The sequence below is a fragment of the Zea mays genome, chromosome 1, assembly GCF_902167145.1.
Source record: "Zea mays cultivar B73 chromosome 1, Zm-B73-REFERENCE-NAM-5.0, whole genome shotgun sequence".
Classification (NCBI taxonomy): Eukaryota; Viridiplantae; Streptophyta; class Magnoliopsida; order Poales; family Poaceae; genus Zea; species Zea mays.
In genome coordinates, this window is record NC_050096.1 from 276,432,928 (window position 1) to 276,450,017 (window position 17,090).

General features: G+C 42.9%; 1 protein-coding gene across 2 annotated transcripts in view; it reads left to right on the plus strand.

Moving 5' to 3' along the window:
• Positions 1–17,090, plus strand: part of LOC103645585 (protein ILITYHIA) — a 29,789-nt gene that overhangs the window by 323 nt on the left and 12,376 nt on the right. Inside the window, exons 2-31 of one of the 2 annotated variants that reach the window (XM_020546904.3) lie at positions 1,570–1,943; positions 2,023–2,154; positions 2,300–2,681; positions 2,834–2,977; positions 3,057–3,241; positions 3,642–3,768; positions 3,855–3,928; positions 4,814–4,890; positions 4,980–5,016; positions 5,169–5,335; positions 5,558–5,741; positions 5,809–5,886; positions 6,545–6,664; positions 6,745–6,804; positions 7,391–7,513; positions 7,705–7,798; positions 7,875–8,053; positions 8,673–8,972; positions 9,105–9,221; positions 9,322–9,423; positions 9,512–9,652; positions 9,785–9,949; positions 11,745–11,921; positions 12,020–12,142; positions 12,271–12,351; positions 12,424–12,540; positions 12,665–12,837; positions 13,066–13,143; positions 13,217–13,364; positions 13,821–13,943. In XM_020546904.3, coding sequence (XP_020402493.1) covers positions 1,570–1,943; positions 2,023–2,154; positions 2,300–2,681; positions 2,834–2,977; positions 3,057–3,241; positions 3,642–3,768; positions 3,855–3,928; positions 4,814–4,890; positions 4,980–5,016; positions 5,169–5,335; positions 5,558–5,741; positions 5,809–5,886; positions 6,545–6,664; positions 6,745–6,804; positions 7,391–7,513; positions 7,705–7,798; positions 7,875–8,053; positions 8,673–8,972; positions 9,105–9,221; positions 9,322–9,423; positions 9,512–9,652; positions 9,785–9,949; positions 11,745–11,921; positions 12,020–12,142; positions 12,271–12,351; positions 12,424–12,540; positions 12,665–12,837; positions 13,066–13,143; positions 13,217–13,364; positions 13,821–13,943 — 4,382 coding nt within the window. The remainder of the gene's footprint in view (positions 1–1,569; positions 1,944–2,022; positions 2,155–2,299; positions 2,682–2,833; positions 2,978–3,056; positions 3,242–3,641; positions 3,769–3,854; positions 3,929–4,813; positions 4,891–4,979; positions 5,017–5,168; positions 5,336–5,557; positions 5,742–5,808; positions 5,887–6,544; positions 6,665–6,744; positions 6,805–7,390; positions 7,514–7,704; positions 7,799–7,874; positions 8,054–8,672; positions 8,973–9,104; positions 9,222–9,321; positions 9,424–9,511; positions 9,653–9,784; positions 9,950–11,744; positions 11,922–12,019; positions 12,143–12,270; positions 12,352–12,423; positions 12,541–12,664; positions 12,838–13,065; positions 13,144–13,216; positions 13,365–13,820; positions 13,944–17,090) is intronic. The other variant, XM_020546905.3, reaches the window with a different exon arrangement.

A 17,090-nucleotide genomic window follows, 5' to 3' on the forward strand; every position in this document is an offset into this window, starting at 1 on the left:
CTCGCTCGCTCGCCGTCGTCTGCGTGTTTTGGTCTCCCTCCCGTGCGCCGCGCTCGTGCCGCGCGCATCGCCCCACCTTGTTTGCGGACCTCGACAGCGGAAGCCGCTCGGCCTGCCCCGATCTGGACGCGCCTGAAGCGACAGCGGAGAGTTTACAGCACGCCCCTGCCTCAAGTGCCTGAAGCTGCAGTGGCTCCATCGCGCCGTTCGCGAAGATGTCGATTTGCGCCGAGCGGAGCCAGCTCCCGACACCGTGGCTGCCGTTGTCGCTTTTGCTGGTGCTCGCTGGTGGGCTGAATGCTAGCTCTGGCACCCTATTGAAACGACGACAAGATCTCTCATACTTTATTGATTTATCAAATATTTTTTCTCACGGGGTTCGGGGAGATTTGGGCTTTGGGAATACACGTAGTGGCCAGGGAACCTGTCAGGAGACCTGATGCTGGTTGCTGAAGCAAGGTTTGGTTTGCATCGTCTATGCTTAGCGTCGAGATTTTCTACTGCTTGCAAGTTGTGTCGTCCAAGAAAGGGTCCGTCTCGCAATCCAAGAAGGCGACGATCTGAGCTGCAACACTCGACGAGAGAGACGGGTCTTACGATCAGTGTTCTTAAGGCGACGCCTAGGCGTCCAGGCGCTCGGGCAAAACTGGCTGCCTTGCTCGCCTTACCCGCCTAGTCGTTAAGGCGGTTGTCTGGTGCACTTGCTCGCCTAGGTGCCTTAAGAACACTGCTCACGATTGGTTATCCAGATGACCCATCACACTAGACACTGGTTGACACCAAAAAATAGCGGGCCTACCTGTTGGGTACTTGGGTATCTACACCAAACTTTATGTTTTGGGTACTGGGTCATGGATCGATCAAATTAAATCTGCAAGCCTACTTGTAGTGATCAGTGCAAGGCTTTTTGGCTCATGTTAATAACCTATTCTATCATAGTCCAACAATTTGAGATAGGCACGAGATCTCAACAAATGTGCAGTGCAACTTTAGCCTACTGTGAGATACATGATTGCTGTGACATTAAAGCGTTCATGCATTATTCTGGTCATATCATGATTCATTTTGCAATGCATGCATGTACTCGCCAATGCTGCAATCAGATTGCTTGTGATCTTTTTCACTTGTTGTATGCTTAAGCTATGCTTCACTTTCAGTCGATTATTTATCTGGCTAGGTGCTATGGTTGTTACTACCACATGTCTGTTGACAATTGCCAATATTTTGCACACAATGTCATATAACAGTGGATTTAATGATTTTGAGAAGGACATCTTACTGTCCTTCAGATTACATGTCAATGTTCTTTTTTTCTCTGGGTAGACTTAAAACCATTCAAATAAATTCACAGATCCTAAGTACTTATCTGCTACTATCCAAGACAATAGATTTTCCTTTTTGGTGTGTGTGTGCTGTGAATTGATCTCTCTCTCTCTCTCAAGCATGAACCTTTGTCTCTCTGCAGATTCATTTTCCATGTGAATGCAAACTGACACTTGTGCTGCTCATTTATTCGGTACCTAATCATTATGAAACCATTTTTCTTAAATTGCTTTGTTTTACGTGCAGAATCACCATCAGATACTGCATTGTTAGTCGATATCATTTTCCAGACATTGCCAATATACGACGACCGGGCATCACGAAAAGCAGTAGATGATATGGTTATTCAGGCTCTTGGTGAACCCACCTTCATGAAGCCCTTTGCTGCCTTTCTTGTACAATCTATGGAAAAGAATCTAAAGGTTATAAACCCCCTTACAAGCTTCAAGCTTCTCAGATGGTCACACTATCTTCTGAAATGGAGTCAATTTGCCACACTTTCAAAAGTTGCTTTTACCAGACTGGCCAGCGCACAAGCAGTCTTATGTCAGGTCCTTATGGACGGGTCCTTCCGTCGGCGCCGAACTTGCAAACAGTTATTCATTCATCTTTTATCTGAGGTAATTATTGGCAATAGTAAATAAATTTAGATCAAGTCATAATTGTGTCCTGCTCATATCTTATCGTTTCATTTTCCAGCCTAGTGGAATATATAAGATGTACATGGAGGAGCTCAAAGATTTAAGGATTTCCATGAGAGATTCTCCTGCATTTTTGAATCTAATACTGGATTTTACCATTAGTTCTCCATCATTATCCACTGAGTACAAGGTAAACCTTCAACCTCATATTTGATCTGCATTTTCAGCTGTTAGTAGTCAAGCAATTATGCATTCATCAAATGTTTGACCTAACTTGTTGAAGCCTTTTTTGTGGACCCCCTCACGTGTTTGATGATATGTGCTATCATTTGCAGTCAGTGTTCCTTGATTTGTATGTCAAAACCATCTTGAGTTCAAAAGACCGGGCACCAAAAGCAGCCACTGAAGCTTTTAAGCCTCTTCTCTTGGAGATTGGGCATGAGGATTTTAAGAATACTGTTATACCATCATGCATAAAGATGCTGAAAAGAAATCCTGAAATCATACTACAGTCTATTGGATATCTTCTTAGGACGGTCCGTTTAGACCTGAGCAAGTATTTCATGGAGTTCATGCCAATTGTTCTGCATCAGGCTCGGCATTCAGATGAAGAAAGGAGGATTGATGCTTTGAGTATTATAGGAACACTAAGTGAGAAGTCAAGTGATCCAGATGCTCTACCTTCCATGGTCAATGCTATCAAAGTTGTTTTAGGAGGTATTACATGTGTATTTTTATTTTCTAATATCTATTGACCTATCATGTTTCATGTTTAGTGGTGTTAGCGCCTAACTCATTTTCAATGCAGTATCACAGTTTGCAATTTTGTGCTGTAATTCATATATCTCTCGACAACTTGGTTTGGGCAGGCTCAGAAGGGAAACTATCACTTCCATACCAGAGAATTGGAATGATAAATGCTTTAGAGCAGCTATCAAGATCTCCTCCGAAGCAAATAAGCAGACTTGCTCCCTCAGTATCAAGTTTCTTTCTAACGTGTTACAAGGATGATGGTAAAGTTCAACAGTTCCATTCTAAGCTTCATAGCCTCATCTAGTGGCATCAATTCATAGTTTTTCTATCTTATGACAGGTATCGAGGAGGTGAAGTTGGCGATTCTATCAGCGATGAGGTCCTGGGCTCTGGTATCAGCTGAAGCTGTCCAACCAGATGTTGTTTCGTTTATTGCTGCAGGCTTGAAAGAGAAAGACAATTTAAGGAAGGGGCATCTAAAATTTTTACGAGTTATATGCAAAAACTCTGATTCTTTAACAAAGGCAAGGGAGTTACTTCCAGTTTTTTTATGTATATAAAGAACCACCATCCTGTTTGCTTCATTTTTTATTTTAAGAAGAGACCAAACAAATTCTGTTTCTAGACTAGGTCCCATAGGCTGCCCGCCCAGGCGGTGCACCCCTGTGGATACTGGACAGGTTTCACAGCGAGGGACCTTTTTTTACATGAAGCATCGGGGGAAACACCACCAGCGCTCAGACCCTGGTGGGGGGCATCCAACTTCACGAGCCTACCACCTAGTAGAGTGTCTGCTTATTATTATTATTATTATTATTATTATTATTATTATTTGCTTAAGGAAGAGTGATTCAATGGCAGAAAAAAAATGCTGATGGTAAACATTGGCTCATATTAACTATTGGTAAAACTGGTCTGCTCCAGGTTGCTTCTTTATTGGATCACTTGATTCAGCTGTCAAAAACTGGCTTCAGCAAGACAACACAGCGGTTGGATGGAATCTATGCACTCTTTGCAGTATTGAGGCTTGCTGCTGTTGATACAAAAGCAGGTTTTCACAATTTCTTGTATCCATGTGCCTTTTTTTGTATGCTTGCTAGCACATTTTGCCTTAAATATGGTTTGATGAATATGCAGATGGTGCCATTCTGAAGGAGAAACTGTGGACATTGATTGCTCAAAATGAACCCTCATTAATCTCTTTACAGTTGGTAATTCTGTTGTTCTGAATTTTCCACCAAGAATAATTTGTTATCCCACAAAATGACACGAGAAGTGCATGTATGGATGTACTTCAGCATCTCACACACCTTCTTATTTATTATTTAGAACCTGATGAGCTACTTATGGAATCTGAATTTATGTAAGTTGTGTTTGGAGAGATAATTCTTAGGCCCTGTTTGGGAACAAAGTTTTTGAAAACCACAGTTTTTGAAATACTACAATATACTTTAGTCATGACAATACCGCAGTTTACAATACCGCAGTTTTGAAAACTGAGGTCCAGAGCTAAGTTTAGAATGCCTTAAAACAACTATAGTATTTGCAATACTTCAGTTTTGAAAACAGAGATTTTAGCTAGCTTGCCAAACACCATTCTGTATATAATACTGCAGTATTTGAGAATACTGCAGTATTCTCCCAAAACTGTGAAAAAACTTCACTCCCAAACACCCCCTTAGGCCCTGTTTGGGAATAAAGTTTTTGAAAACCATAGTTTTTAAAATACTACAGTATACTTTAGTCATGACAATACCGCAGTTTACAATACCGCAGTTTTGAAAACTGAGGTCCAGACCTAAGTTTAGAATAGCTTAAAACTACTATAGTATTTGCAATACTTCAGTTTTAAAAACTGAGATTTTAGCTAGCTTGCCAAACACCATTCTGTATATAATACTGCAGTATTTGAGAATACTGCAGTATTCTTTCAAAACTGTGAAAAAACTTCACTCCCAAACACCTGGTTACAAAAACTCTGAAGGGTGTAGTGTAATCATTGGTATTAAATCTTATGACTTTTAAAATCTTTTGATGCTACCTCGAAACTATATCTCTTTGTATTATTGCTTTTTTAACACTGTTTTTCCTGGCAGCTTCTCAAACTAGCAGATGACGATTGCTTAGCCGTGCTGGATCTTCTTCAATCACTGCTTGTAGATCATTACTTCAGGTCTTGCTCTAGCATATGAATTGGGTTTTGTGTGTTAGACCAGTACCTTTCTTTTCTGCCCTCAACTTAATTCATATTTTGAATTGTAGAGTTGGAGAATATTTTTCGATCCAGTCATTGCTGCAGGTACATATATTTGGCTTGAATGCTCTAAATTATTGACCTTGTTTTTCTTATTCTAAATTCTTTTAAAATATTGATGCACACATTTAGCTTCTTACTACTGGAGAATACTTATATGTCTGTAGCATGTATTGATTCATTGTCCTTTTGTACAGCTGCTAATATATCTACTTTGTCATCCAAGCTGGGAGGTGAGAAAGGTAGCTTATGATGCTACCAAGAAAATCTTCTCAAGCTCCAGTGGTCTAGCCGAAGATATTCTATTCTTATTCACAGATTGGTTGTCACTAGTTGGAGAGAGATTGTCAATATTGAAACAAGGGTACACACCTAATTCTTTGTATTTCTCTTGCAATCATCCACTTTCCACTGTGTTGTTACTTTTTCTTCATCTGAATCCTCTGAATTTGCTTGGGACTCATGTTGGGTACTTGGGTTTCAACTCTAGCCTACCACAACTTGCTTAGGACTGAAATGCTTCGTTGTTGCTGTTGAATCTTCTGAATTTGCATATCTTGTGTCCTGATATATTTTTTTCAACCAGTGATATGGATATCTCTTCAGATTCACAGCTACTATTCATTCCATCTACTGAGGTTCTTGTCAAGTGCTTGTTTTTTATTGCACCTTATGCTGTTGTGCATAGTCCGAGATCATATTCTCGAATTATTTTGTGCTCCCACCACCCTTGTCTTTCCAGCTCCTCGAGCCCAGCTGGTGTATATAAGGTTTGGATCTTGCTAGCTATCTTCTATCAAATTATTTTCATGTCTGATTGATTCCATCAAATTTCAGAGGTTGCATAGAAGGCTGAGACAAGAACATATTTTCATTGTTGACTTAATTACTCCCAAAATCTCTGTTATCTGCAAGGTAATTCTGAAATTTTGAGATTTTTTTTAAAGGAAAAAGTCCAAACTGCCCCTCATGTTTGACCTATGTCTAGATGCCCCCAACAATTTAGTTCAGTTGGCCCAGTTTACCCGTAATGAGATTTGTTTTTGTTTCTTCATGTATAGTGAGTTTGGATTTCAAAATTTGTAGAGGACATCATAATTTATGTTAAATAATACATAATTTTTTTTTCATTTTAATTTTGATAGGCCAGGACATTTAATGATAGATAAACACTCTGATTTACAAAATTATACAAACTTAATAATGAAAGGTTAGTATTTTTTAACATAAAATATAATGTTTGCTATCATCTAACAAATTTTGAAATTAAGGCTCAAATTGTATGCGAAGAAACAAAAAATGACAAATTTTGTTAAGGGGTATTGGACCAACTTAAATAGTTGGGAGAGTAAATTGATGCAAACACTAGTTTAGTGGGGCCATCTGGACATTGGCCATATTTATCGGGAGTAATTTAGACCTTTTCATTTTTAAAATATATTTTGAACGCTACTATACATTGCCTTTTATGGAAATTCTGTTCTGTCACATTCTTTATTTGTGCCACTTTTTAGTATTGTTGTTACATACCATCCAAGTCAATAACCACTTAACCAGTATATTTGTTGTTCAGGAATTAATTTCACAGGACGGTCTATTTAGTTCCAACAAGCAAGTACAGAGTGCAGCATTACGTTCGCTGTCGACATTTATGACAATTACTCCTAATGAAACATTTCTAGAGTTTGAGAAGGTTATCTTATCACTTAGTTATCCCAAATGGAAGTTCTAATATCTTTCCCTGACATTTTATTGATATTTTTATTTTTCCAGCACTTCATAGGACTCCAGGAGCACACCTTGCATGATTCCTTTTCTGAGACTGATATTAAGGTGGGCTTTGACGACTTCTTTGAAATTTGGCTGAATGAAATAAATAAAATTCTTAGAAGTCTTTTCGTTAGGCTATTCCATAAATTCAGGTCATAATGGTCCAAATTACTCAAACTATTTTTTCGCACAAACTCAAACTCTATTTGATGTCTACATTACCGGTATAGTTCTAGTGCTATTTTTCATTTTTTTGTTTATACATGAAAGTTCTTTTTTTTGGTTCTGCTCTCACAGATGGTTTGTGTTGCTTCTTTTGTTCTACAAACTCTCACAATTTGATGCAGACAATGGCCATACCAATCCTCCATTTTTTTCTCGAATATGGCATACCAATTGTCTCACTGCATAATTTGTGCATTAGAATATTTTGAGATACTAGTTGGTACTAAAGCTCTTGCATTCCATGATTTCTGGAGTGGCTTAAATGCTGACATACAGACAAGGTTTATAGTTTTTATGCAAGGTTGTTAGCTTGTGTGCAATTAAGGTCTACTATTTTTTACTTTTGTGCATTCTATCACTAGCCTCATAATTAGCTAGAGTTTTTTAGCATATATTCTTACAAATTCTTCTAATTCCAATGTAGATATTCTATACTCCAGAGGGGCAGTTGTCAACCGAGCAAGGAGTTTACATTGCTGAGACTGTTGCTTCCAAAAACTCTAAACTTGCAAAGGGGCGTTTCCGTGCATATGATGATCAAGATGCAGTAATATTTTGTTCTTGCAAGTTGTTTTTTTTAAATATTTTGATTGTAGTTTGTGATGAACTTGTAGCTTCTAAGTCTTTGCCAGAAAGAAAATCTACCAAATGTGCAATCTAGTATTATTATTTGATAGCCAGTGAATATGGCTTTAATCTATTGTATATGCCAAATTTTGTTGTTGCTATAATTTGTAGGAGACAGCTCGGTCTGTTGTTCCTGCAAAGAATGAGAAGAGAGAATCTTCAGGCACTGGCAAGCGAGAAGCTGGGAAATCTACAAAGAAGACTGGTACTTCGACCTCTTAGCCCTGACAATAGGTGCATAGTGTGTTGCTTGGTGAAAATTTATTTTCTAATATTTCCAGCTCCTATAGACAAGGCTAAGACTGCTAAAGAGGAGGCCAGAGAGTTGCTCTTGAAGGAGGAAGCATCTGTACGTATGAAGGTTGGGCAAGTGCAGAAGAATCTCTCCTTAATGTTGGATGCTCTTGGCGAATTGGCTATTGCTAATCCTATATTTACTCATGGTCAACTGCCATCTCTGGTTAGCAATCTTTTCCTTCCCTCTGTAGTTTCTTTCAGTTTTTACTGTTAGCTGTTACTATGTTGCCAGCCCATAGACCATGCTTGGCAGAACTTCATCACAACATTGAAGGGTGTTAGATAGAGGGAGTAATGTGCACATCTAGGAGTAAATATTGAACACATTGGCTATATCTTGTTTAATTAAGATCGTTTTTTAAACCTAGAAAGCTACCCAAAAAAATCGAATAATCGATAAGAATTAATTTGAACAAAAAATGACCTTTTCTTTTGTGTCTGCAGCGAGGTTTACATTTTTTTGTTTTTGGAAATGTTTATGATTTATGTCTTAATAAATGCACCAATATGTTATTTTGTTTCCGCACCAGTATCTTTTACGAACAGCCAAATCATGATAATCAAGTATGTAATAATTGACCCTCATATATCCAGTCAAAAAATAGTGAAATTTGTATTTGGTTATCAGTGAAATGGAACATATCTTGGAGAAACCTTTTAGGTTCTTATATCCTCTTGTTATCATTTTTTGGCATGAGACACTGCTATTAGTAGTGATGCATTTTCTACATTTATATTTATCATATCTGTTGTGGCTCAGAATTTGATGTTGTGCTATGCAGGTAAATTATGTTGAACCTTTGCTAAGTTCTGCAATAGTAAGCGATGCTGCATTTTGTACATTGTTGAGGCTAGCTCGTTGCACAGCCCCTCCTCTTTGCAATTGGGCACCCGAGATTGCTGCTGCAATTCGTGTGATATCTGTTGGTGATCTTGAAATCGTTTTGGATCTTACCCCTGTGATCATGGAAGATGATAGCAAGAAGCCATCATCTGGCCTCTTTGAACAAATAGTAAATGGTCTGACTATTGCGTGCAAAGCAGGTCCTCTTCCAGCAGATTCGTTTACTTTTGTCTTTCCGGTATGGTGTCCACTGTCTTTAGTCCAACCATAAATTCACTTTCTATTCCTTTTGATATTTCCCTTCCAACATTTACTTTAACCTGTTTTTGTCCTTTTATTTATTTATTTATGCTGCTACCATTTGGTTCAGATCATGGAAAGGATCCTTCTATCTTCAAAAAAGACGTGTCTTCATGATGATGTGCTCCACGTACTATCTTTGCATATGGATCCAATACTACCACTTCCTCGTCCTAGGATGTTATCAGTTAAACATTCTTAGTTCTTTCAGACTTAATGATGTTCCTTGTTTTGTTCTCATAGACTCCTAGTTCTAGAATTTACTATCTTAATTTTTCTATGGCTAGGTTCTTTATCATGTGCTAAGCACTGTTCCTGCTTATCATCCTTCAGTTGGGCCTATGCTGAATGAGCTATGCCTAGGTCTAAGAAGCCATGAGTTAGCGCAGGTTGTTATTTTGTATTCTGTTCTTCAGCTTATTTTGTTCTATTTTATTTCATCTAGTGCTATGTATTCTTACCTCTTTCTTTCTTCAGGCTTTTATTGGTGTATATGCAAAAGAAGTGCACGTTAGGCTTGCCTGCTTAACTGCTATAAAATGTGTTCCTGTGCACTCTGTGCAACGAGATTTGCATGTGTCAACGAGCCTTTGGATTGCTGCTCATGATCCTGAGAAGGTTTGTAACATCCCTTTGAACTTGGAACTATTGATCTTTTTTTTATGTTAGTGAAATATGTTGAACTTTTTTCTTTCTAGAGCAAGAAATTATATTTATTTTCTTGTTCTTTGGCTCATGTACCTTCTCTAGGTGGTTGCTGAATTAGCAGAGGAGTTATGGGACCGCTTTGGTTTTGATGTCATCACCGATTACTCTGATATTTTCAATGCACTTTCCCATAAAAATTACAATGTTCGTGTTGCTTCTGCTGAGGCTCTGTCTGCGGCATTGGATGAAAATCAAGATAAAATGCAAGTAAGTTGCCTACAATACAAATTTCTTGTTCCGTATTTGCACCCCTTCCGTTACTATATAGATGCTCAAGGATTTTGCAAGATGAGCATGCAAGGCACATTTAAAGACTGCGTTAGTTTAATTATCATTATTTGGATGCGAGGTTGTTTTACTGTATGTATATTTGAACTGGACATGGACCATTGAACTAAGATGTTGTCGTCGGGTAACGACACCACGATACCGTAGGTATCCAAGAGAGAGAAGGATAGAGAGAGGGCAGCAGGCTGGATGCTTGCTGATCCTGGGTGTTGCCTAGATACCACACACATGAGATTTATAGAGGTTCGAGCTGCAAATGTGTAATACCCTACGTCCTCTTTGTGTGTGGTGGATTGATGAACTCAAAGGTGAAGAAGATTACACGCTTAGATATCAACTGAGGCCATGACCGTCTAGCACCCCTTTCCCTTGTGGTTTCGGTGAGAGTTATAGACTAACTGGTCTCTATATCATCTTTGGCTATCCTTTCTAGATACTCACATGTTTCGAGCTAGTCCTTTTTACTTTGCTCTGCCCCTCCCTTTTGTGTAGCTCAAGGGTGGAGGAGAGTGATACATGTCTGCTGGGCAGTGCCGCAGTGGGCCTTGCCCAGCAGAGGCTCAACTACTCCTATCTTGTCTATGTCGTGGAGGTACACGTGGTGCACGCCTTGGACGTGCCACAATATTGAGCTTTTCCTGCTGCAGCGCCAAATATGCCTTGTCACAGTGGCAGGTACTGAGGACCATGCCGTCGAGTATGGCGTAGTAGGTGAACGTTGTAGCAGCTTGTACTTGTATTTTATAATGTTTGCTCATACGTTCGTACGTTCAGGCATGGCAACAAGGATGGTGGCTCACTCTGCACAGGGTCTTAGGTACACCTATTGCCCATTGTTGTGGCTACCGGGACGGAGGCATGCATTGCACAGTGGTCTTGGATACACCTATGGCCTTTGTTGTGGCCACAGTACACCTCCTTGATCGCCATGTCGCCCATCAGATTTAGTGCGATGGATGGAATCCTTTATCTTAACTGCTCGGTTCCAATTGGCCATCCTAATTAGGGACGCATGGTACATTGGTACCAGAGGCGTATCGCTTGGGGTCGTTCTACTCTGGGGCCATCCCGCCCCGGGGGCTTCCTCTTTTGGGGCCACTCTGCCCTGTTTGCATCTTTAAGGATGCCTGGGAGGTCTCTAAGCCCCCCCCCCCCCCAACTTAATCCGAGCAGTGGGCTTGGTCCTCGGCCTCGGGAGACCAAGAGGTCCCTAGATGTTGGAAGGGCTTGGGAGGCTGGTCGCCCGACACGTAGGGTGCCAGAGGCCGGGAGTGCTAAGAGGCTGGAGGGTCCGGGATCCAATCCCCTGGCATGGAAGGCCCCTGACTTAGCCGGAACCGAGTAAGGCCCCCCCCCCCCCCCCCCCCCCCCCCCCCCCCCCCCCGATTGATATCAACCGGCCCCTCACCGAGTGTTTCTTTGTGCTGATGAGATCTTCAGAAGATGTTTTGCCAGTATCTGGGGGTATGTCCTTCCCTGACGCTGACAGATGTTATATAGGGACAAAGGTGTAACATTATATCTCAAAAATCATAGAAAATTCATTAAAAAACTGGACGATAAGATGCCATGTATTTGTGTAGTACTGTAGTCTCGTGTTTCTACTGTACCTTTAATTTCACATTCATATCAAACATGAATAGAACTACCTTGATCGAGAATTTCTTGCAGATTTGGAGTATTTTTTTTTATTGTGGATGTCATACTTTTTCAGGATGCACTTTCTACCCTTTTCTCTCTGTACATTCGTGATCTTGGCCCTGCTGTTGAATTTGGAGATGCACACTGGCTTGGAAGACAGGGTATTGCATTAGCGCTCCACTCTACCGCTGATGTTTTGGCCGCTAAAGATCTTCCTGTTGTCATGACATTTCTCATCTCACGTGCCTTGGTAAGTAATTTGTTTTTATGGATCTTATCATTGCAGATTTGCAGTGCCACTTACATAGTTACATTTAACTTTTAATGCTTCTCATGACGAATCTACAGGCTGATCCAAATGTTGATGTTCGTGGTAGAATGATTAATGCTGGGATCCTTATTATTGATAGGCATGGAAAGGAAAATGTTCCTTTGCTATTTCCTATTTTTGAGAGCTACTTGAATAAAAGGGCAAGTACTACTTTCCTATTAATAATTGTACTAGCATTATTCAATATACTACGTTCCTATTAGTAACTTTACTAATATATTATTATTGCTCCTTGTTTTTTATTTGCTATGCAATCCATATGTAACAGGCATCAGACGAGGAAACATATGATCTTGTGAGGGAAGGTGTTGTTATTTTCACTGGTGCTCTGGCCAAACATCTATCAAAGGTGTAGATGGATACTGAACTATCTTTTGTTTACAAGATACATTCACAGTACTAAATATAGCATTTGTAACAGGATGATCCCAAAGTTCATAGTGTCATTGAGAAGTTGTTAGATGTCCTTAACACCCCATCGGAGGCAGTTCAACGTGCTGTCTCAGATTGTTTGTCCCCACTTATGGTATCCAAACAGGTGTGTTTTGTTTTGTATCATTGGATTTTGGGTTTGAATGATGACTATCCATTTTCAACCCATTTTTTAAGCTTTCCTTTTTCTGATTTATTTGATTAAAATGCTTTATTCTCAATATAACCAGGAAGAGGGTCAAACTCTTGTTTCTAGACTCTTGGATCGGATGATGAAATGTGAAAAATATGGTGAGCGACGTGGTGCAGCTTTTGGCCTTGCTGGTGTGGTTAAAGGATTTGGAATTTCTTCCTTGAAAAAATATGGCATTGCTGCAACATTGCAGAAAAATTTGGAAGACAGGTTGTCTACTTTGTTACCTCGTCCACTAGTGCTGTATATAATGACTTTGTAAATAAAATGAGTATGCATTCACCTGTCACAAATTTTCACTAAATTATGTTCTGCAGCCTTTGTATCTTTTCATGTTTTGTTGTTCTCTAGGCATTTGAATACAATTTATCTAGAGTATTCAATGGGAATTTTTGATTGACAAACATCATAGCGCTAAATTTTTCCATTTGTGTGCAGAATGTCTGCGAAATCTCGTGAAGGAGCTTTACTTGGGTTTGAGTGCCTGTGTGAGAAGCTCGGCAAACTATTTGAGCCGTAAGTGAGGCACCTCTTCACTTAGAACTGTTGCTCTGATTCCAAGTGGTTCATTATGTTTGCTTTCTTGTAGGTATGTCATTCAAATGCTTCCATTCCTACTTGTGTCTTTCTCTGATCAAGTCCTAGCAGTGCGTGAAGCTGCCGAGTGTGCTGCTCGGGCAATGATGTCTCAGCTCACTGGTCCTGGTGTGAAGCTTGTCCTTCCTTCACTTCTTAAGGTATCAATATATATGTTCTATGCTATCAAATTGTAACATTTGTTGCATCCAAATGTTCTGGAGAGTACAAGTGGCCAGTTCATCTTGTTGTTATACATTGAAATCTGACAATAACTTAACTTTCCGCCGAATATTTAGGCCATCTGCACCAGAAACCACTAGTTTGTTTCCGTTAATTTGAAAGAGCAGAACATATTGAGGTCCATCTGGTAAACTTTTTTTTTAAAAAAAGTCTACACATTCTGGATTTTTTCCACTTATTGTCATTTGCACTGTTCGCACCTTTATGTTAGTTGTTCGAATGAAGATAAAATAGGTATTCAGATACTTTACAAAATATTATGCCAGCCACACTCATTTGTAAAAGCTACATGAAACGAATTTATTTGGCTTGTCTGATACATTCAAAATTTTCCTTAAAGCACATATTTGGATGATCCTTAATATGATTTTCAGGGTCTAGAAGATAAAGCATGGCGTACTAAGCAAAGCAGCGTTCAACTTCTTGGTGCCATGGCATATTGCGCTCCTCAACAGCTATCTCAGTGTCTTCCAAAGATTGTTCCAAAGTTAACAGAGGTATATGACACAATTTCTTTTTGAGCTTATAAGCTGCTTATATAACCTAACTGTGGGAAACCCTAACCCTATGTTAGGGATGGGTGTTGTATTTATAGACTTGAGTTAATTGGGCTGGACCATTACAAAGGGGTGAGAGAATAATTACACGGGAAGAACCCAAACCCTAAACGAGATTCTAACACCCCCCGCAGTCACAACTCTATCTTGTACAGATGTCGAGACTGGATCGAAAGTCTAGAAATACACTCGACGGTAACCCCTTGGTGAAGATGTCGGCGAACTGCAGTGTGGTGGGGACGCTGAGAACCCGAATGTCACCGGCAGCGACACGCTCGCGGACAAAGTGCATGTCGATCTCCACGTGCTTCGTGCGCTGATGCTGCACGAGATTGGTGGAGAGGTGGACCGCGCTGACGTTGTCGTAGTAGACGAGGGTGGCGCGCTGAAGGGGGCTGTGGAGCTCGTGGAGCAGCTGGCGCAGCCAGGAGGCCTCTACCACGCCGTTGGCCACGACGCGGTACGCGGCCTTAGCGCTGGAGCGGGAGATGATGGGCTGCCGCTTGGCGACCCAGGAGACGATGTTGACGCCTAGGAACACGACATAATCGGATGTGGACTGGCGTGTGTCGGGGCAACTAGCCCAGTCAGCGTCGGTGTAGACGACGAGCTTGGATGTCGGGGATGGACAGAGGAGAAGTCCGTAGTCGAGGGAACAACGGAGGTAGCGTAGGATACGCTTGAGGGCGGTGAGGTGGAGCTACCACAGAGTGTGCATATGCAGACACACCTGCTGGACGGCGTATGCGATGTCGGGCCTAAAGAAGGTGAGTTACTGGAGCACGCCGGTGAGGCTCTGGTAGGACGTCGGCGACCGGGGGCCCGTCGTCCTCATAGAGCTTCGCATGAGTGTCGACAGGTGTGGAGCAGGGCTTGTAGTTGGACATGCCAACTCGCTCCAAGATGTCGATGGCGTACTTGCGCTGGTGGAGGAAGAGACCCTGAGGCCGACGCTCGGCAGTGATGCTGTGGAAGTGATGGAGGGGCCCCAGGTCCTTCATCGCGAACTCCCGCTGAAGGGCGACGATCTTGGATGTCGTGAGCACAATGTCGTCGACGTAGAACATGAGGTAGACGATGTCGTCGCCGCGCCGGTAGATGAATAGGGAGGTGTCTGACTTGGCCTCGACAAAGCCGATGGAGGTAAAGTAGGAGGTGAAGCGACTGTAGCATACTTGCGGCGCCTACTTGAGGCCGTACAGGGAGCGGTTCAGCCGGCAGACCAGATCCGGATGAGCGGCGGCGATGAAGCCGGTGGGCTGGCTGTAGTAGATAGGCTCCGTCAGAGTGCCGTGGAGGAAGGCATTCTTGACGTCGAGTTGATGGATTGCCCAATCCCGGGAGAGGGCGAGGGAGAGGACGACGCGAACTGTGGCGAACTTGACGACGGGGCTGAAGGTCTTGTCGTAGTCCACTTCGGGGCGCTGGGTGAAGCCTCGTAGGACTCAACGTACCTTGTAGCGGTCGAGGGAGCCGTCCGAGGTCAACTTGAGGCGAAAGAGCCACTTGCCGGTGACCACGTTGGTGCCTGGCGGACATGGCACCAGGTCCCAGGTGTGGTTGGCCAGCAGGGTCGCGTAATCCTCCTCCATAGCACGACACCAATGTGGGTCGGTGAGGGCAGTGCGATCGGAGGGGACTAGGGAGGCGTCCGGAGGAGTGGTGGTCGTATCAGCTGCCAGGATCAGCCGGTCGACGGGGCGGAGAACGCCGGCGGCGCGCCGAGTCACCATCGGGTGGACGTGTCCGGGGTCGCGATGAATGGCGACTGAGTGGTACACAGGCGGCTCGGAGCAGGACGTCGAGGGCTGCGGGCATGGCCGACTCGCGGCGGTGATAGACGACGACGGGTTCAGCAAAGCGAGCTGCGCTCGTCGATGGGCTCGGGTCAGGGGGCACCGAGGCAGTGGCGTGCCCGCGGCGGCGGTAGACGAGGGCAAAATCGACGATGCGAGCTGCGCTTGTCGACAGGGCCGCGCATCGCGCTGGAGTGGTCGACGAGGCCACGCGTGGTGCAGGCAACGACGCAAGTCAGGGCGCCTGGGGTGGAGGAACCAGATCGAACTCAAGAAGGGAGTTGAGATCGGTGGGTGGGGAGGAGCTAGCAAGGGGGAACTCATCCTCGTCGAAGACGACGTGACGAGAGATGATGATGCAGTGTGAGGTGAGGTCAAGACAACGATACCCTTTGTGGTCAGGTGAGTAGCCAAGGAAGAGACAACAAGTGGAGCGAGGAGATAATTTATGAGGGGCGGTGGCGGAAGTGTTAGGATAGCAGGCACAACCGAACATGCTAAGGTGGTCATATGAGGGGGTTGTGCTGTACAGGGCGAAGTGGGGAGTAGGGTGGCTCACCGCCTTCGAGACGCTTGGAAGAGAAGGCAACAGATCATGTTATTGGTGGTGCAGATCATGTGTTCGGCCTGGCCGTTCTGGGCAGATGTGTAGGGGCACGAGAGACGTAACTTGACACCATGAGTGAGAAAGAAAGACCAGAGGCGTGGTTGTCGAACTTGTGGCCATTGTCACACTGCAGGGCACGGACCGGGCGACGGAACTAGGTGGATACCCAGGCGAAGAAGTGTGTGAGTGGTGAACGTGTCAGACTTCAACCGAAGAGGAAAAGTCCAAAGAAAATGGGAAAAATCATCCAAAATCACCAAGTAGTATTTATAGCCAGAGAGACTGAGTACAGGGGAGGTCCAGAGATCACAATGAATCATATCAAATGCTTGCTCAGTCCGAGAAGTAGTAAATGGGAGACGAGTATGTCGGCCTAACTGATACGCATGACAGATACCCTCAAAATGTCCCTTACTATATGAAGTATCTAAACTGCTGGTAATCTTGGTCATGACGTCGGGTCCTGGATGGCCGAGACGACGACGCCAAGTGGTGGAGGAGGTGGTGGAGACCAAGACGGGAGGTGGGACGCGCCGCTCGTGTAAATCAGAGCGTGTAGAGTGGCCCCACACTGTCACAACGGGCGAGAGGGGTCCTGGTGGCCAGATCCTTCACAGAAAAACCAGAGGGGTCAAATTCAATGGAACAAGAATTGACAGTGGTGAACCGACGAACATAATGAAG